Source organism: Convolutriloba macropyga, chromosome 11 (genome assembly GCF_964194025.1).
Source record: "Convolutriloba macropyga chromosome 11, txConMacr16.3, whole genome shotgun sequence".
In the NCBI taxonomy this organism is placed as follows: Eukaryota; Metazoa; Xenacoelomorpha; order Acoela; family Convolutidae; genus Convolutriloba; species Convolutriloba macropyga.
The window spans coordinates 33,859,094-33,879,601 of record NC_134478.1 but is presented as its reverse complement, the minus strand read 5'-3'; the positions used below and the strand labels follow the sequence as shown (position 1 = coordinate 33,879,601).

General features: G+C 36.3%; 7 protein-coding genes across 7 annotated transcripts in view; 3 read left to right on the top strand and 4 right to left on the bottom strand.

Moving 5' to 3' along the window:
* The window catches only part of LOC142349906 (uncharacterized), a 419,533-nt gene that overhangs the window by 187,922 nt on the left and 211,103 nt on the right, over positions 1–20,508 (top strand). The window lies entirely within an intron of this gene.
* LOC142349904 (uncharacterized) overlaps positions 1–20,508 on the top strand; it is a 412,979-nt gene that overhangs the window by 189,047 nt on the left and 203,424 nt on the right. The gene's annotated exons all lie outside the window — the stretch shown is intronic.
* The window catches only part of LOC142349900 (endoplasmic reticulum-Golgi intermediate compartment protein 3-like), a 393,083-nt gene that overhangs the window by 189,044 nt on the left and 183,531 nt on the right, over positions 1–20,508 (top strand). The window lies entirely within an intron of this gene.
* The window catches only part of LOC142349905 (ER membrane protein complex subunit 8/9 homolog), a 181,194-nt gene that overhangs the window by 63,125 nt on the left and 97,561 nt on the right, over positions 1–20,508 (bottom strand). The window lies entirely within an intron of this gene.
* LOC142349901 (endoplasmic reticulum-Golgi intermediate compartment protein 3-like) overlaps positions 1–20,508 on the bottom strand; it is a 448,624-nt gene that overhangs the window by 330,576 nt on the left and 97,540 nt on the right. The window lies entirely within an intron of this gene.
* LOC142349903 (uncharacterized) overlaps positions 1–20,508 on the bottom strand; it is a 471,688-nt gene that overhangs the window by 353,648 nt on the left and 97,532 nt on the right. The gene's annotated exons all lie outside the window — the stretch shown is intronic.
* LOC142349218 (uncharacterized) overlaps positions 1–20,508 on the bottom strand; it is a 74,124-nt gene that overhangs the window by 35,422 nt on the left and 18,194 nt on the right. The window contains exons 2-6 of the mRNA XM_075400633.1: positions 15,627–15,937; positions 11,443–11,748; positions 11,064–11,170; positions 5,799–5,949; positions 5,279–5,468 (exon numbers count right to left, since the gene is read on the bottom strand). Coding sequence (XP_075256748.1) covers positions 5,279–5,468; positions 5,799–5,949; positions 11,064–11,170; positions 11,443–11,748; positions 15,627–15,937 — 1,065 coding nt within the window. The remainder of the gene's footprint in view (positions 1–5,278; positions 5,469–5,798; positions 5,950–11,063; positions 11,171–11,442; positions 11,749–15,626; positions 15,938–20,508) is intronic.

Here is a 20,508-nt window from a genome sequence, read left to right as displayed (position 1 = left end):
TGTTAAAAGAAATCAACTGCGTACAAATGATTAACAGAAAAAAGGATAAAATCTTCAAATTCTTTAACAATTTGCAAAGGCAGAGCAAAAACTATTCTAAATTTTCTAAGATTCTAAATATTATGATGTATTTTATGATATATCACAAATTTTTGTCCAAATCACAATTATGGCACAATGTTCATTGATTGAATTTTAAACATCTAACACAAAAAAATTCAGATATCAATAAGACCGAATAAAATAAAACCCCTGAGATGGATGAATATATCAAATGGAAGACGCCATATACACTGTTTACAAAAAAATATGTTCAAATTCAAGAAAAAATTTTACAAATATGAGCAAAGTTTGCGCTTGAAAATCATAAGGATCTCAAAAAACATTTTGCACTTGATGAGCACAAGGATCTCAAAAAACATTGTACTGTCAGTTCCAGAGAGTTAAGATTGATGTCGATCGAAAAATATTTTAAAAATGAATCTACAAGCAAAAAAATGAACAAAATGGCTGAAAAGACGGATAATTATAATGGTCATTCTCTCAAATAAACTATTAACAGTCAAGAAGTAATTCATTCAGCAGAACAAATCAAAAATTCTCGCGTTCAGAAAAAATTTGTACGTCAGTTTAATCATTCATTTTCAGGCCGAAACGCTACCTGAACAAAATGCTTCCGGTTTAAAAAACCTGAAGAAAATCAATACTACTCTTCAAGACGTAGATCCAAGAGAAAGCGAATAAAAGATTCGCGCAGCTATCTCAATCGCTGATATTATTCAGTCCTCTTTCTAAGATGTATTGGCATATTTTAAAGATTTTAGAAGTCAAAACGGAGTAGTATTATTTTGTGACGCTGAAACCGAAACTGCACAAAAACCGGGTTTTGCGATTTGAAAATTCAAATTTTAAGCAGTAAAAACCGATGTCTGTACAAAATTCAACGTCTAACGCATACCGGTAATTTTACATATTTTGAGTTTATGAGATCTTTTCTGAACGGTCTTCCAACTCCGTTCATGGACTCTTTCAAAGTTTTTTATTAGCAATAGTCTTTGAATTGTGGTTTTTTGTTTGCTTTGCCGCTGTTTGTACAAATAAATGCAAAAAAAAAGCATCAAAGCAAACAGATAAAACATAGCCGGACAAGTCTCCAACCACAATTCAAAAAATTGGTGTTGAGGAAAAGAGTAAAGTAGACAATGAAACGACCATGAAAGGATTTGGAAAATTATCCAGAAAACATCTCAAAAACTCCAAGAAAGTTGCCTCGAGTGAACAAAAACCTCACTACATGTCGAATTTTTGTGCAGACATTGGTTTTCATTTCTTAAAAATTAAAACAAATTGCAAAACAAAACCACTTGCAAAACACAACCACTTTTTGATTCAGCGTCAAAAGATCACCAATACAATTGATTTCTAAAATCAATCAAATATGTCAAAACATCCTATACAGAGGACTGAATACTATCAATTTAACAATGCGCAAATCTAGCCAGTAGAAAGCATCCAAAATAGCCACCTTTGAACCCACTGACAGCATTTGGGATTAATTTTGCTGCAGTTTCATTAAATTCGATAACTATGGTGAATTCAACCTCTAAATTGGAGAATCAAGATAAATACTAATATCAGTCAGCAAAATACTCTACGGAAATTTGGTAACTTAATGCACAAGGTCTTTTTAAAAATCAATCTTAGTGCCCCGGCTTCGTTGGTTTATCCCGTTCCTTTTGATTCCAATTTTGGACCTGGAAAGTATTCCATTAAAATTGCTGAGAAATCTAAAATCTAATATCCATTAAGTTGACACGGTGAGTGAGGTAAATTAGAGGTCAGACGTGAAAGTCATGCCATGTGTAAAAAAAAACGAGATCGAAAGGGAAAAATAAATTTTAAAAATGCAGGAAAAAACATGACATCAAAAATCACTGAAACGAGAAAACAGAACTTTAAAAAATCACTGCATTGGAATAACGCAAAGATCCTACAGTAGCACTATCAACTGAAAGTAATCTGATAATAATAAACAAAATTAGCCAAAAAACAAGCTTAAAACTAAAATTTGAAAATTTGGATTAATTCCCCGTAAAATAATAATGCAGATAAAAACTAAAAACCAGCTTTTGAGAACGTGGTATCATCCAGTGACTGCCCAAATATTACGCAAGTCATAATGGAACTTCTTTATTATTGAAAATATGGAAAAAAATCTCTTCATTTTATCAACTTTTTATAGAAATTTCCTAAATAAAAAATAACTTTATCACACCAAAAACTGTAAAAAAAAAGCTGTTCATTGAAAATCCATAGAACACAGTGTCTTTATAAATCCCGGGAGATGGAAAAAGACCAAAAAACTCCAAATATGCTTAAAACTCAATAATTTCACCAAAAGTTTCAAAGACCTGATTCGAAACTATAAAGTAGAAAATAATACAAAACCAAAAAATGCTTGAGAAAAGCCGCATGTTAACAAAAACGTTCGCTGGCTGAGAGAAAATTTTTTACAACTCAAATGTTCGCTCTCTCAAAACTAGCGGTGTAAACAGAAAACCAGTCTCTTTTCCCTCTGCTCCCTAATTTTGCTCGACAGTCAAACCAAATTTCATTTCCGGCTTGAAATTCACTCTGATAAAATTGATAAAAAAGATATTTCTCCAATACTCCTCTCCGAGTTGTCAAAAAGACAAGCCGTGAACACAATTCAAATTCTTTCAATTGTAAAGCAGAGTACCGAAATAAACGTCGGACGAATTGCTCTCGAACGACTCATGAGCGCTGGATTCTATAGCAGTCTTGCTCTTCAAGTTGTTTATGCAGGTTTTTAGGTTTACCAAGTTACACAAGGGCTTCAAATAATGCTTTTAGTGTGTGCTTTTATAGACCAATCAATAGTAAGATTAAAAGTGAATGAAGAGACCAGACCGAATTCGATGCGCGTTTCAGCTGACTTTTCGTAGTGAACCGCCGCCAATTGAGTTCAGCTGCTTAAAATTGGTAATGATAGAACATCCGGCAAATTGCCGGAAAATAGCCGTCAATGACCCACTTGACGCACATTGGGATTGCAACAGAAAAAGAAAAAAAATAGAGATAGAAATTGACAGAAATTTTCTAAGTGTCAATTTTTTTTACTTGGTGTTTAGATTCTACATATTCTCTTAGATTCTATAATTACACTTAATTCAGCTTTTAAACTGAACGCTATTAAGCATAATAATAATGCCAGCTAGCAATCGCTTTAATAAACTTTGATAACCTAATGCACTCTGACTTAATAACCGGGCTTTATCGGTTTATCCTGTTTTTTTTTTAATTTTGGACTTTTGACATCGACCGTATTCAATACAATACGCAATTCAATACGTGAAAGAATTTAAAACTCACTCAATTAAAACAGTGAGTGAAGTAAGTCAGAAATCAAGCGTGAAAATCGTGACTTATGTAAAACAAAAAACGTGATCAAACGGTAAAGCGAATATAAAAAACATAGCCGGAAGAATTCCGGAAATGACTCGGAGTACAAAAACAGACAATACTCACTGACCTAAAGCACCTCCTACTTGATTACACTAAACATTTTGAAACCAAAAGTGAAAAACTCACACAAGAAAAAAATCACAAAACAAAAAGCATCTGATAAAATATTTACATCAAGTTGCGACTCCAAAAGTACAGGTTGGACTAAGTAATACAGAAAAACAGGTGGTTCGCCACAACATAATCTCAATTGAAAGACAATCCAAGACTCTCATAAAGAAAAAACCGAGCAAACGGAAAACAAAGGGAAAATTCCAGACAAAAGAAGGAAAAATGAAAAATACAGTTCTATAAAAATTAAGACAGAACTCCCTAAAACGATAAAATGCAACCTCCCAAACAATTTTTGGAGTACTTCTAAGTATATTTCCTGTATATCAGTTATATAAGTATATCAGTCATCTAAGTATATCAGTCATCTAACTTCTAAGTATATCAGTCATCCGACCAATACGTTGCAGAAAAAATATTAAAAAACCGAAGTTAAAAAGCAAAGAAACAAACCTAAAAAAACAAAGAAATTTGAAAGAACTTATTTCAGTGAAAAATGCCCAGTCTATATTTCAAGTGTAACATCAGTATAACAAAACCAAAAAAAATTAATTTTAAATAAGAATAGAGCAAGAGAAATGACAGCGCAAACTATAAAAATGGAAGAAATATTTGAAAAAAAAAGAACAGACAAAAAACTGACGAAAATTTGTTCAAATTTATTCAATTTTCTCCAACAAAACAACTCAAAGGTACTACTAATCAAATTGATAGACAACCAGAAGTGCTAGAAGAATTTATTTTAACTACAAAACACCCCCAAATGCTACTAAGAATTGAAGAATAGAAAAATTGCTGAAAAAGCTTGAAATAAAGCAAAATAGTAAAATAGCTAAAAACTGCCACCAAAAGCGTAAAATTTGCTTTACATGGTCAAAAAAGCTTCCAAACCAGTTTATATAACTGAGTCAAACACTTTTGACTGAAAAGGTTGGAGTTAAAGCTATAAGAACTGCTTTCCAAAAGCCGCACGATCAAACATTTCCGCTCGCTCAATGAAAATTTTTTCACTTCTACTTTTCTCGCTCTCTCGCTCTTTTTCTCTCTCTCTCTCTCTCTCTCTCTCTCTTTCTCTTCTCTCTCTCTCTCTCTCTCTCTCTCTCTCTCTCTCTCTCGCTCTCTTTCCCAAAATATCGACGTGAACAAAAAACCAATCTCTTTTCCGTTTGTGCCCCCCCCCCAGTACGTTATGCTCCCCCCAGTGACAGAGCACGTGTCATTACATAGTAAATCATTATGTAAAAATATTGCACGTGCGTCTGGGGGTTGCAAATAATATGCACCCACTAAGCTGGGGGGGCACAAACGGAAAAGATCCCTCTCTTCTCTCAGCTCTTCAGCAATTTGACCTAAAAAACTTTGTTTCCACGCATTTCACTTCCTGTTTTAAATACACACAAAATTACCGATCAAAAATAAAAAGACGCTCCACCAATACTCCTCTTCGAGTCATAAGCCGCTGAGAGGCTGACGGTGGCTATTAGTAATCATGCAATACTCAAAAAGTCAAGGACATAAATTTCACTCAAGAAGTCATAACGGTCAAGCAAAAAATTTGCAAAGGACACAACTGCGATAATTGTTTCAAACTGCTGTTAACAAGAGGAGCAAACTTTGCTTAAGAACAATCAAACACTGATTCTTGGCCATACGCGTCGAATGATGTTGTCTTATAAGCTACCTGAAGGTGCTGTTCAAGACAGTCCCTGAAGTCTTCAAGGTAGCTCTTCAGGTCCATTTTTGACACGAAGCTCTTCTGCTCTTCAGTCAACTCCAACAAGTTCAACATCTCACTCCACTTGTCTTTATTCTTCCTCAGGGAACTCACTGTCCTAATCTGCCGCTGGAAATATTTGAAGGCCGTGCGCTTACTAAAACAGCAATATTCACATCATTATTCTTGTGAATCAGCTTGTCCAAGACTTCAATATATTCATGACAAAACAATTTTTCCATAAAAGTTTTTTAAATGTGACCAACAAAAATTCGCTAAGGCCACTTCTATAAACCGATTGGTGGAAAACTGAAGCTGGAAGGAAAAAAACAAGTTTCTGGATCTTTACTTTAGGATTAAATAAAAAATTGTACCGAAATAAAAATACTGCGTAGATCAACTTAAGAGTCCTCTTGCGATAATATTATACCTCAGTCAAGTTTTGATTCTCTGTGATAAAAAAGTATAACACCCGAGTAGTACTCACGAGATGACACTACTGATGGTGACGTAATTCTTGATTTTTCGAGTCCAGTGGTCCAAATTTAGATAGACTCGGCTGCGCGTGAATATGACCTTGCCATTTTTCGTCTTCAATCTAGCAGCCACTGGAACTGGTTCCCGACATTTTAACACCGCTGAAAAATGTTGAGAACTTTAGTTGGAAAAAAATAATGAAGAACATAGCCGACAGATTGCCGGAAAATAGCCGCGATAGACGCTTGTGGCCATCAATAAATTTAAACAACTAAAGAAATAAGATAGACAGATCAACCACCAGTCCTTTAATAGACCACTAGACTTTTTGGGCTAGATTCGGACTGTCAATTGTATGACACATACGTTCTTTAAGGAAAAAGCCCAAAACTTTTTCAAAATTGATAATCGAAATCAAAAACACAAGACTAATACTCAAGAATTAGGGATATAAATTTGGCACTACGTAGATGCACACTATTGATCTTTAACTAGTAAATGTTAATAAAATTTGATGTTCCATGAGTGAGTTCAAGTCATTTTTTGAGTGAGGTAAGTCACGCAATTGACCAAAAACTAGAAATGACGTCACGCACACAAAATTTAACTGCAAAGGAGTAGGGCTCACTGATTGAAAAAGTCAATTCCAAGAAGTCAGGTCGTAAAAATCATCGATGGAGACGACGAACTTAAAAACATAGCAGGACAAGTCCTGACGTACAATTCAAAGAATTTTCAATGACTTAACAAACAACTAGACCTAGGACGGACAATGAGTGAATTGGGAAAACCATTTCTAAAACAAATCAGATGAAAAAAACAAAAAAAAACCGAAAATCAATGTCAAAAGGCTGGTAGGGAGAACAAAAAACCACTAGTGAGATATGTAATTTTGATTCTAACAAAAACTAGGTCCAGAATGAGCTGTGAATGGATTGGGTAAACTATTTAGAAAAAAAATCCGATCCAAAAATCGAAAAAACAGTAAAAATCAGAGTGAAATTGCCGCATGTGAACAAAAAACCACTACCGAGAAACCGAATTTTTGTTCAAACACCGTTTTCTCACTCTTCTTTAAAATTAGAGCGAAAAAAATTCACGCCGCAAAACCACTCGCTTTTTCGCTCCATTTCCTGTTTCGGCGTGACCAAAATCATTACTCCAATTTGACTTCAAAAATCATGAAAATGTGTGAACAGATCTTTAAAAAAAAGACAGCGCCCCAATACAACTCAAATTCTTTGAATTGTAAAAAACATAGCAGGACAAGTCCTGAAATCCAATTCAAAAGAATTGTATTAATTGATGACCTGAAAATCATTAACTCGGCCTTAAAAGGCAAATGAGAGCTATTAGTAATGAGAGTAATCAATAAAACAACAACAGAACAAAAACAAGCAAGACTAAAAAGTGAACTTTCATATTTTTGAAAAAACATCAAAAAACAACTGCTATGAACTCAAACTGCCAAGTATATTCCTTTAATTCTCATTAGCAACCTGTCACTAAATGTCGATGAGTCCTGTCACCAATAATATTAAATAATAAGACAAAAATAACCAAACATTGCAATAAAACTCATTGAAACTTTTGAAAACACTTAGTATGAAACTTACAGAACGTAACAGCTACTGAAGGATAGAATTACATCAATTATATGAGTCCCAAATGACCACTGTTGAGACCTGTCATCAATGAGATTAAGTGATAAGACAGCAATAAGTAATCACTAAGATTTTTTTAAAAAAAACGAACAAGCGTATGAGTCACAAAAAGCAATAGCTATGAACTGAAATGACTTGCATTAATTGAACCCTTTTTAGCAACCAATGAGACATGTCGATAATGAGACTAACTTAAGACGACAATGTTGAAAAGAAAAACTTGCAAAAAATTCTATAATTATTATTGAAAACATTTAGTGTCAAAGTCATAGAAAGCATTAGCTTTGAACAAGAACGGTTAAATCGATAAACTCAACCCCAATTAGCAGCATCAAAGACCTGTCCCCAATGAGATCAGAAGATAAGACACAATAAATACTTGCGGAAATAAAAAAAATTCACTCAAAATTTTTGAGAAAAAGTAGTGTCGAAGTCATGAAAACAATTAGCCATTAACTCCAGCCACTAATTAAGTTCTTTTATGCTTAGTTAGAAACCAATCAGACCTGTCATTGATGGTTTATAGTGACAAGACAATAGATAAATTTTAAAAAAGGTGTCAAAATCTAAAACTCACTATTATTTTATGACAACAAATACTGGCATAAAAAGTCATAAAAAGTTTCAGCTGCCCCCTAATGAATCCAAGCAAAAACAAATAGGCACAATTAGAACACCACCAAAAACTGTTCAAACACAAGATTCTCTCTCCACTTCAAAGGTACTTTGCAAAAAAGTCACGCCTCAAACCTACTCGATTTTTCGCTCCCTTAACTATTTCAGTGTGACCAAAATCACCATTCTAATTTGACTTCTCACTGACGTGAAAAAAACGAAAAAAGTGTGAACAGATATTTAAAAGACAGAGCACCAATACAATTCAAATTCTTTGAAATTGCAAAAAACCACGATATCCCCAATTAGCCGCTATCGCTTCGCAGCTATCAAAAAACTAATACCCTCGCAACTAATGGCCTAATTTGACGAAACAGTTAAAGATCGCTGAAAAATTGCTAAAAACAGATTTTGCTAAGATTGGACTTCTTGTTTGAAATAGAGCCAAAACAGTAAAGAACCAACCTTACATTTATAAATATACCCAGCAGAGTGCCAAAAAATGGCTGCCATTGATTGCCATAGCCCAGGTTGGGATAGAAAAAACAGAAAATTTAAATAAGTGGAAACTAAACTGATTTTACTTTGTAATTTGACAAATTCCTGTTTCTTAATGAGAGGATACAGGGAATGCTATCAATACCAAAACGCATTACAGATGATACGACTGGGCTTCCTGGGTTCATCCCGTTTCCATTTGATTCAATTTTTGGTACCGATACTGTTCATTCAAGATTGCTTTGCTTAGCAACTGCTATTTAAAAGAGCAGAATGAGTGAAGAACAAAATTATCCTAGAGAATTCGAAAACATTTCATGAAACACGTCGAAAACGCCGCAAAATTATTGTTCGACGAAGAATAATATAGCCGCCAGATTGCCGCAACAGCTGGGAAATAGACTTGCGTGACGTATAAAACAGATACAGATATAAGCTGACAAATTCATCCACGCCACTCAAAAAACAATATAAAAAACATTGAGCGATAAGCTAATCAGGCTTGTTAAAATCCAATAAGCCTCTTTATAATTGACCTTACACATCGACCTTAACCTAATTCAACTCAAGTTTTTGAGTTAAAAAAAATTATTTTGTTCAGTGATGTGAGTCACCATTGATCAAAATATAATCACGCAAATGACCTAAAAAACTTTAACTAGAAAGAGTGAGAGATGACATAACGCGCGCAAATGCCGCAAGTTAGAGGAAGACGTAATACGGGAAAGCGTCAGAAAAACAAACAGGAACATTACGGACTAACGTCGGGCGAATTGATCTCAAACGACCGGCGAGCGGCTACAAGTAGCTGGCTAGGGTTTAGTGAGGCTAGCTTTAGTTTAAATGAAGAGGCGTGAGGTGAGGGGTGGCGGCGGAGTGGGGTCAAACTCTAAGAATCGCTCGTTACACGATGAGTATACGTTTCTAAAAGCATTTTGTAAAACGCATACTTGTAGACTAGTGAGCTGAAAGCTTTTTATCCCGCTTTTTTTGGGGGGGAGGAGGGGGAGGCAATAGTCAAATGGGTCTGACACAAAATCAGTCAAGCGAAAAATGCATAGAAAAAAGACCACATGACTAATATAATTGCTACAAACTTCGTTTGAGAGCAATTAAACATGGCAATATGGCCTAGCTCAGATTACAGTTCGCAGTTATGATCAGGACAGAACTCTCGAACGACAGAGGAGCAGTTTAATTTAAAGAGTGTCCGTTCGCCAAAATTTTTTTAGGGGCGCAAAAATCCGACCTTGAAGGGGTTTGAAACTGCTACCTCCAGAATAGCAGTCTGACATCTTAACCATTCAGCTATCACGGCTTTGGTACTCAATCAGCCAAAAGCGGTTTTATGTTAGCAACAAACATTATTTCGGAAGGAGAACAATTGAGATCACACAGAAGTCAAGCGTAAAGTCAGTTGAAAACGAGAATAATGTGCTAATGTCGGCTGAATTGGTTTCAATCGAACAGCGATCGGTTGGCTTCGCACCATAAAACTGTGTCCTCAAGACAGTTTTGGTGAATCACATACTTATAGACTAGTCAGGCACCTGTTTATACCGTTTTTGATTAGCGAAGAGTCGTGGTCAGACGAAAAATCGGTCATGCAAAAAAACACAAAAAAGACCACAGGACTAATTTTATTGCTACAAACTTTGGGATATTAATTATTTACTCTACTGGACAAGATAGCATCAAGTCAAAAAAAATTAAAACAAACTTCAAAATGGAAAATCGGATCTAAATTAGAACAAGACAAAAATTTGTCGAAAATGCTCAATAACGCTCTGAAGTGTGTTAAAACTAAATAATTTACGCCAAAAAACCAACCTGGCCTAAAAACGTAAAATCAAAACTTAAAGGAACGCTTTGAGAAGATAACGCATGACCTGGAAAATTCGCTCCCTTTTTCACTTCTACTTCTCTCGCTCTGCTTCAAAAAGAGTGTGAACTAAATGATCATTGTCTCTTCTACGCTCAAATTGGTTCATCGAGACAACTTTTTCAAACTTATTTCACTCTTTGAGCTTCCGGTTTTTTGTTCTGTTCACCTCTCAAAAACCATAACTTTTCGAATCATTAAAAAGGCAGCGCCCCGACACATTTGAATTGTAAGAAACCAAGAGTATCACAATATAACTACGCTATACCTGTGCCTCAGCTTAAAGACTAACAGCGATAATAGACTTAGAGGTTCTATTTCTTGTATTTGCCGACGTTTGCAATGAGTATCTAGATTCCTGTGCTAAAACTTCTAGCTCTTATGTTGAAGACCCTGTTGGTTGGGCTCATTGACACAGAACGCAAGCTATCTTGACGTCTCAAGCTGGTTCAATCGTGAAATACACTGCTTCCGGTTGATTCTGTGAACTGATTTAGCTATTATTAATTAGATAAGTTTGATAAGTAATTCAATTTTCAATTCACAATTTTCTAGCCCTTAAACCAGCACAAATGCAACCACAAATTTAAACAACTTTCATACAAAATTTCCTTACCGTCAAACTGTGCAGCAACAATGAATAGCTGGTCTTTTGGCATCACGAAATCGTAGCCTGTTCTTCCAACCACTTCCACTTGCGTAAATCCCAGAATCCGTTCAATCCTGAAATAAAGGTCGTACTTACTGTTAGCATGCAATCCCCTGCCCCACATTCCAAGTAACCAATGAGATAGAAAGGTAATAGCATTAATTTCACTCAAAAATAAGTGAGAAATCAAGCATCAATATCTTCTTTCCAAATTGAACCGATTCGAGGAGCAAGTCACCTATGATGCTCTTTTGGGCACAGAATGAGAGGAAATGCTAGATTACCTCAAGATTTTCACAACAAAATGATTTAAGAAATGAGCAACAAAGTTATACCAAAAACTAACCTAGGGTCTGCGAATAAGATTGTGGGGCTTTGATCTGAGGACAGCATATACTCATGCACAGAGAAATGCTCAGGACTGGGCGTGAGCTCTAGCTTGAGCGAAACTGTTGGAACTTCAACCAATGAGAAGAATATCTGCCGGATATCGCCTCTTCCTACTCGACCATCGTCCAGAGATCTGCGTCTCTTCTCAATTTGGTGATTTGTATCGCTGTCGAAAGTGTTGTCTAGGTGATTGGAGTCATTGAGATGGTCGTCGCTGTAGTCTTCTATACGCAATCCATCTTCTTCCTCATCCTCCCAGTCTCTGAAACACACATGTGATGTTTAAACTATGTTCTTTTCTAAGATGGAAATACAAAGCAGTCAACTAGATCCTCAACTAAAATACAACAAAATGAACTTCAACGGAATGCTCTGCTTTACTATTTCAAAGAGTCTCCAAAATTTCTACAGTCTCAAAACGATAGTAAGAAAAACAGACCAAAAAGGAAAATTCTTTTAATTAAATGCTGAGATCTCATATTTTGATTTAAAATCTCTGTATAACGCATTGCTGCTTCTATTAGGTGCTCTCAAATAACCTTCAATTAGAGTGACCAACACTCACTTGAACTTATCTCTTTGAATGAAAGTAACAAAAGTCAATTTTCGAGCCAAGAAGTCAATTTTGAGAGTGAATAAGTCACGCGAGACAACAAATTCAATCAAGCGAATGACCAAAAATTCTCTCTACTAAGAGTGAAAAATGACATCATGCACGCAATTCAGTTAAAATTGCATGAACGAATGAACGCAAAGCAAATTTGAAGTGATTGTGACGTTATATGGTCGTAACAAAATTGGTGACGACGAAATAAAAAAAATTATAGCAGGACAAGTCCTGACGTACAATTCAACGAAATTTCAAAAATTTCTCTACCTGACCAGAAGATCAATTGAACAAAACACAAACAAAATCATCTCAGAAAATTGAGAAACTAAAACAATCAAACAAACTAAACAAAAATAAACTCATTACTAAAACTCTTGAAGCTTTTTTCCCTTAGGCAAAATTTCATCCCATAAACAATACATGTTTCAAAAATCCGAAATCGGTCCAGTATTATATCTGCATGACCTGAAAAAAATTATTGGCCATTGAACATCGATTAACTCAAAAATGACCGGAAAATATAAAAAATGAAATCAATTGCAGAATTTAATAAAAATTTTGCTGAAAACTGTGATATTAATATCTTTAGAATCATTTCTGTGTCTCTAATGGCTATCCATTTACACAATTCCAAGCATTAAAAAATTCATTTGCTAAAAGATCGATAGGCAATAACTTTTAGAAAAAATCTCAAATTTCAAAAAATAGTAATGCGTTCTATTAAAATGTTGAAAACCGTTCAATTGCCCCCTAGAAGCTATCTAATAACATATCTTATCACACCCTGGATGAGACTAGCTGGCTACTGAGACAAGAAAAACTGAATATAAGACAAATGTTTTGCAAATTTTATCAAAAAATTTCTAAAATTCGAAAAGCTAAATTGTTGATAACAAATCCATTGAAGACAATAACCATGCAGTAACTTTTTATTAGAACGTGGAATAGATTTTCTGGCACTTGAGAATGGACAAATTTCAAAAATTGACAAAAACTTTACGAACCCTTGAAAAAATTGCAAATCTTATTTTAAAAAATGCCAAGTTTCGAGACATTGGAATGTTGAAACCCAATCCATTTTTACTAGAAACCATGCAGTGCTCTTTTATCAAACCACAAAAGACATTTCTTGGCCCCTGAAGCTGGAAAAAACTCAGAAAAGACAAAAACTTTCAAAAAAAACTTGAAAAAAAATTGCAAAAATTAGTATCATTTTGCATGTTTGTATTTGTAGTACCAAAACATATAGCTCATAAAATGGTCATAAAAGTTATTTTGTCTCGCAAAAAGCGTTCATCATTTTTCAAAAACTTCAACGTAAGACAGACAAAAAAATCAAAAAAAATCACCAAAAATATGAAAAATTGCAACATTTGGAGCCCAAAAACTCCTAAAAATGACCTTTTAACCTTTAATTAAGGTCACCCCAGCAGCTGCACCACTCTAAGCACTTGAAGGAGTACTGAAGGTCACTTTGGGCCTCTAATGAAACTTTATACCCGCTGGGCTTTACCTGCTTATCCCGTTTTGAAAAAGTCAAAGATCAAAGTCATTGAAAAATGTGTGAACACATCTTAAAAAAAACACAGCGCCCAAATACAATTCAAATTCTTTGAATTAAAAAAAAATTAGGAGCGCTATAATAGCCGGCTGAGAAGATGAGGGCGGCTATTAAAAATCAAAGTGAAATTGCCGCATGTGAACAAAAACCACTAGCGAAAAAGCGATTTTTTTGTTTTATCACCAGTTTCTCACTCTACTTTAAAATTAGACCAAAAAAAATCACGCCCCAAAATCACTCGCTTTTTCGCTCCACTTCCTATTTCGGCGTGACCAAAATCACTACTCCAATTTGACTTCTCCAATCACTACTCCAATGGAAATGTGAGCAGATCTAAAAAAAGACAGCGCCCCGATACAATTCAAATTCTTTGAATTGTAAAAAGAGGAGCGCTATAATAGTCGACTGAGAAGCTGAGACGACTTTTAATAAAAAACTTAGAAAAAACCGCACGTGCACAAAAAATTTCGCTCGCTTACACAGTTTTTTAAACCTCAATTTCTCGCTCTCTCGAAAACAGCGGTATCAATAAAAACCACTCTAAACGTCAATACACCACTCCTATCATTCAACTCCTGTCAACCATTCTATCAATAAAAACTACTCAACGCTAATAAAAGTGATTTAGAAAAGGACTTCTCCAAGCTATCGCTTTGCGGGTATTAAACATACCCGGCAGATTGCCGGAAAATAGCCGCCGTTGATTCCAATAAGCATGATTGGGATTGAACGAATAGAATATATTGAAAAAAAAAAGATTTTTGTACAAAAATATTTTTTAAGTCCGATTTATTTTGATGGCATTTCGTAGTTGAACATACTTCTGTTTCTTAGAGAGAGGCTACAGGGGCTACTATCAACACCAATAAGCATTAGAGGTGGTAACTAAGACTTATAGGAACGACGTTCAAATAGCGGGCATCTAAAATTGGGCTTTAAGGGTTTATCCCGTTTCTATTTCTGACTTCAATTTTTTATACCGACTCTGTTCATTTTGAATTGCTTTGCTTAGCAACTGATGTTCAAATTCACTTTTAGCAGAATGAGAGAAGAGAGAAACTAGCCTAGAGAAGTCAAAAAGATTTCACGCAAAATGTCGAAAAAGCGGCAAAATGGTAAAGCGAAAAAAAAGTTTGACGAAGTAAAAAAACATAGCAGGACAAGTCCTGACGTACAATTCAAAGAATTTTCATTGACTAAACAGAAAAACTAGACCAAGAATGGACTATGAGTGAATTGAGAAAACCATTTTGAATGGACTATGAGTGAATTGAAAAAAAATCAGTTCAAAAAATAAAAAAAAAACAGAAAATCAATGTCAAAATTCCGCATGTGAACAAAAAAACCACTAGCGAGAAATGAAAATTCAATTCGAACAAAGAACGAGGCCTAGAATGAGCTGTGAACGGATTGGGGAAACCATTTAGAAAAAAATCCGATCCAAAAAACAGTAAAAATTAGAGTGAAATTGCCGCATGTGAACAAAAAACCACTACCGAGAAACCGAATTTTTGTTCAAACACCATTTTCTCACTCTACTTTAAAATTAGAGCGAAAAAAATTCACGCCGCAAAACCACTCGCTTTTTCGCTCCATTTCCTGTTTCGGCGTGACCAAAATCACTACTCCAATTTGACTTCAAAAATCATGAAAATGTGTGAACAGATCTTAAAAAAAAAGACAGCGCCCCAATACAATTCAAATTCTTTGAATTGTAAAAAAAAATACAAGCGCAATAATAGCCGGCTGAGAAGATGAGGGCGGCTATTAATAACATACCCAACATAATGTCTGGAATTAGCCGCGATTGAGCCTCTCGAACATCATTGCGATTAAAACAATCTAGGTTAAAAAGTCTACGACAAAAATAACAGCCGTTTGAATAGAGGACACTTCGGCTAGGAAGACACGAGAAGACATCTGGATGAGTGAAGTACAGAAAAAGTATAGAAGAGGGTGTTTACTCAACTGTTCATCAACTTGCTGTTTCCCAGACACTCGCACAACAGTATACTGGGGCTGTCTATCATTGGCTGCATTGTTCATACCCGCACCAGTGACCATTCGGCAAAGAAAAGTGACATACTGACAGGCCTCTTGCTGTCCTCCTCCGCTGTCCGAGTCAAAAGAGGAGGTGCTACTTGTGGCCGATATGCTGCCTTTGGTTATTTGAGGCAGACAACTGATGTAGTCAGCAGGACATCTGCAGTACAACATGAAGTCCTCAATGTCATCAGGGTGGAGGAGAGACTCGATTGAACACCCAGAAAGGCTCACATTCTACAACACAAAACAAAATAAAAGCACAATTGATACTGTTCCCATAACCAATATTTTGATCTTTATTTGGGCAATAACAATGATGAATTCTACAACCCGATTCCCAGGATGGTTTCTGGACATGCAAATAATTTACCACGTGAATAACTTTCCAACTATGAAATCTCGGATCTTTTCCGTTTCTGCCCCCCCCCCCAAGCTTAGTAGGTGCATATTATTTGCACCTCCACCCCCACCCAACGCACATGCCATATTTTACATAGCGATTTACCATGTAATGGTGCGTGCTCTGTAACTGGTGGGGCGGGCACAAACGGAAAAGATCCGAAATCTCAACTTCATCTAATTTTACCACAAACACCTGTTTCCTTTTTTCATTACTTTAAAATGCTGTGATAGCAAATTGAGACAGCAGTTGTAGTGAGCATGTCGATATTTAAAAAATATAACAGATGATCCAGGAATCAATCCTTTCTTTTTTGTGCATCTTAATGAAGTTCTTGGCTACTTGTGTTGCGGCTGCTCAAAAATCTCAGCGTAACCCAATCTTCACGGCCAGGTTCTCGAGTTTTACGCCGGCCTGCTTCTTCACTGAATGCAACTGATTAACAATCTCGTCGAAACAATCAGTCGCTCAGGACACTTAAAGGACTAAATTTGATTTTGATTGAAGTTAAGAATATCCCAAGTGATAAACTAAGTTCAATCTTGTACAGAAGTTTGTAAGGCTTCGGTCAATGATAGTGACGTTGCTTGCTAACTTCTTGCAAGAAATCTCAACTAGCTTAGAAACTTTGCCAATTTTACTATCTAGCAAAACCTAGCCAGAAAAGTTGACGTAAAGATGGTGAAAAATCAAATTATAGTCAATTTGAGAGCGAACTGCTCATTGTAATAGTTTCTAACGCTTGTAAATAAAATATGGCGGTACTATTGAAACAATTCGTTTAGAGTAAATAATCAGTTAATTATCATATCATTGTTACTCGTTTCTGATTGGTTAATCGAATAATTGATTTCGGTCAATGATTACATAGTTAATGTCAAATCGCTTCACTAATTGCTTTTTGTTGACATAAGGACGGATGGTTATTACGTAGTATTAGAAACATTGAATATATGGCTTTTGACAATGAATAGACAACTAAACGATCACAAAAATGACATTTACTATAATCAGACAAGATTTGAGAAAATGCACTTTTGCACCATATAGGTGTTAATAGGCACACAACTAGGTACGATGCAATAGTTTTCGTTGGACCCATGGAAGGCACATAGGTTACCCCAACCAAGTGCTACGACCTTTGGTTCCTCATGGTTTCTCTGCGTATCAATGGGGGTGGATAAATATAGAGTCACAACTTTAATTTGGGTCATTATTAAGTTTCGACAAATTCAAAGTTTTTCTAGTTTCAGGGGTTACTTTTTGCTGAATGACGGTTCTTACTGAAACTAGGAATTGACGCCAGCATCACTGACCCTGTTTTGGATATCGGAAACAACATAGAATACTGGCGCTAAATTAACCACTGGCCAGTTCAGCTCTCCATGTGTCATTCTGACTTGCTGATCTTATACTATCACTTCCAGTAAATACTTCAATGATTCGTCCCAATTTGTACTCACAGCGTTTCACAGAGCCATCCACTAGCCAAACTAGTTCACCTTCTTTCAGGTTTCGCACATGCTCTTTTGACCTCTTCGATCTCTGGTTTCATTGTGGAAGATATTCGCGAGTCCACCTCTTCCAAATCATGTCGGAATACGCTTTACCCGTTCTGCAGGGTTATTTCAAATCTTGGTAGCGCTCTCTGGATAAAATGTTGCAATCGTTTTTTAGTGTCGTTACAGGAAGTGATTGGGTGTAAGGGCTGTCAGATCTTCTGGGGCGTCACTCACGGCTGTCAGGGTTCTTGAGTTGAGGGTTTGCTCTACAACACAAAATCGTTGTACTGAGTACCTTATCGGTTAGGCTTCCGTTTTCCAAGATTTCAATCATAACTTTCTGGCAACTTTGAACTAGTCTTCAAGTGTGCGCTCCAGGTGAGTAGAATTTCCAGTTGATCTTTTTCTGACACAGCTAAGAATGAAAGTCACTATCAATCTTACCTTTATCCAATTCGTCAATGAACGCCTTCAAAAACCAGGCTGCTCCAACCAAATTCCCACTGTTGCACCTGATAACGGTACTTGTGTTTCCATGTCTTGCCATGTATTTCGTCACTTCAGCTGGACATGACTCGGCGCAACTTCGATGCGTACTACTATTGTTGTTAGACAGGTGAAAAGACAGCGCCATCTCTTCAAAGTACGTCCTAAGAACTTCAAAGTACGTCATCAATAGGTCTAAAGTTATCGACTCCAGTATAGTTAAATACGAACAAATGTTCGTTAAGTCGCTCTCGTACGTCTATCGTGGGTGGATGGTGTTGGCATTCCTATCACGATGCGCTCTCTCCAATAGAAGTTTTACGACTCGAAGTTTTGCCGTAAAAAATGGGATGCTTCGCTTGGTAATCTATTTTCGATTGTTTAAGTCAACCTTTCACTCAATTTTTCCCATCTTGCTCTAAGACAGGTGGCAATTTGGCGATGTTAATTGCTTTCGAGATATCTTTGCTGCTTGTTATCGACTTTGAAAGCTTTTGGTTTGAACAAATCGAAAGAATAATGATTCTCTTTGATGGTTCTTGTTTATTTGAAGAGGTCCCCCCTCGTTTTGTTTTGTCTTGGACCTCATTCAGTAAGCAATGAAGTTTCTGATTCGGTGGAAGCTGTTGTATTGTCTACAGTCAAGTGATTGATCCAACTTAGTTTTCTGCTTAATTACTTGTAGCCTGCTCAGCTTCCACTTCAAGGTCGGTTTTAACCTTGTTTCATATTGCAGATATGCCACGATGCTTATTCCTTTTTCTCAGGCGTCTGTGAAAGGGTGAAGTCTTAAGTTTGTACATCCACTTTCGAAATAAAGTTAGTTTATTGACATCCTTATTTCTCTCAACTCAGAGCACTAATCACTGAATAGATTCGAGTGTTATACTGTCATCATTTTGTCCCATGCTTGTCCCATTGCTAAACAAAAAGCATTTTTAGTAAAAAAAAAACCGCATTCGTATCATGAAGGGGGAGATCATATCCCAAATGGCTCGAACACTGCTGAGACGAAGGTTAGGACAATTTTCGGTGTTATTTTTGCTAAAACTTCTTGTTCAGTTCCACGAGAGACATCGAGAATATCTGTATCCACATTCCAGTTTAGTCTAAAAATTGAGGATAATTGTGGTTTAATTTCAAAAGTGTTCACAAATTTCGTTGACCTGTCTCTGGGATCTCTGACTTGACTTCTTTGTCACCTGTTATCCATTTCGTAAATTTGAATCAACCTATGCTGAAGATGTCCCCGATTTTCTGATAATTTTAACTGCTTCGTGAGGGGTTATAAAAGACTCCAGGAAGTCTTCCATGTTTCGCTAAACCGTTTTGACAACACATTCCTCATTGACTGCACTTTCTTTCGCCACTTGGTGCAAAGCGTAATTTGCACAAGTCGGCGAGCTTTCTGCCCCAAAAACGAACATCCAATCTCCGCTCTGAATTTTTCGCCAAATGAATCGTAGACATCTGCTGTCATCGCCTGGGACAGCTATATGGAGAAACATTGCTTCTGTTGCCTGATAGAGCAATTTGAGGTTCTCGGAAGCGGAAAAACCGATCAGACTCTGTAGCAGCTCTGGTCCTGAGAAGTTTGTCGTTGAGGGCTATGCCTTAAAACTTTGCCGCTGCCTTGCACAGTTGTGACCTTCACAGGTTTATGCGGGCTAATGAAAAAGCTGATGTCACAAATGTTTGCTCGAGTTTCACTCAGTTCAGTCCATTCAACCTTCCGAGTACATCTTACATTGACATCGGAGTCAATGGTTTCTTGATAGCACTTTTTTAGCCCTGACCTTTCTGCAGGCATCGTTCAAGTCACTTGAGTTGACCCAATGCAGATTAGAAGTACAACTTCGTATCTCTCACCGTTGCTACTTCTTTGCTCCAACTTCTTGATTGCTCCTTATTCTTCTTTCGAAAAACCGCTTGAGGCGTAGGACTCAGTATCCCACCACTTGCTTAATCGATTGGCTAATTTGTCGTCTGCAATTGATGTCGCTATCTGATGCAGCTAGAGTTGCTGCTTGTTTTGCTGGTAGCTGATCATTTCTTTGATCTCACTGACCACGGTGCAGTTTTGTCTTCAGATTTGTGTGCTGGATGTCATAACAGTCCTGTACAACAATCACTTAAATTCGTTCAGATTATAGGTCCCATTTGGCAATTTGCTCAATCGTAGTTAACGGTCTATCAATTCTTGTATATCTACAATCTGGTCACCCAACTTCGATTTTCGTGTAGATATAACGCTGAAAGAGGTATCGGAACTATTTCAATCTTAATATCTAGTGATCCATGAACTCCGGCTACAGGCAAGGACACTTTCCGTTCTTGTAGCTGAAGTCTAGACACAATTGATTTGTCTACAAATGAGATTAAGGATCACGAATTACATATTGCAAGCACAATTAGGC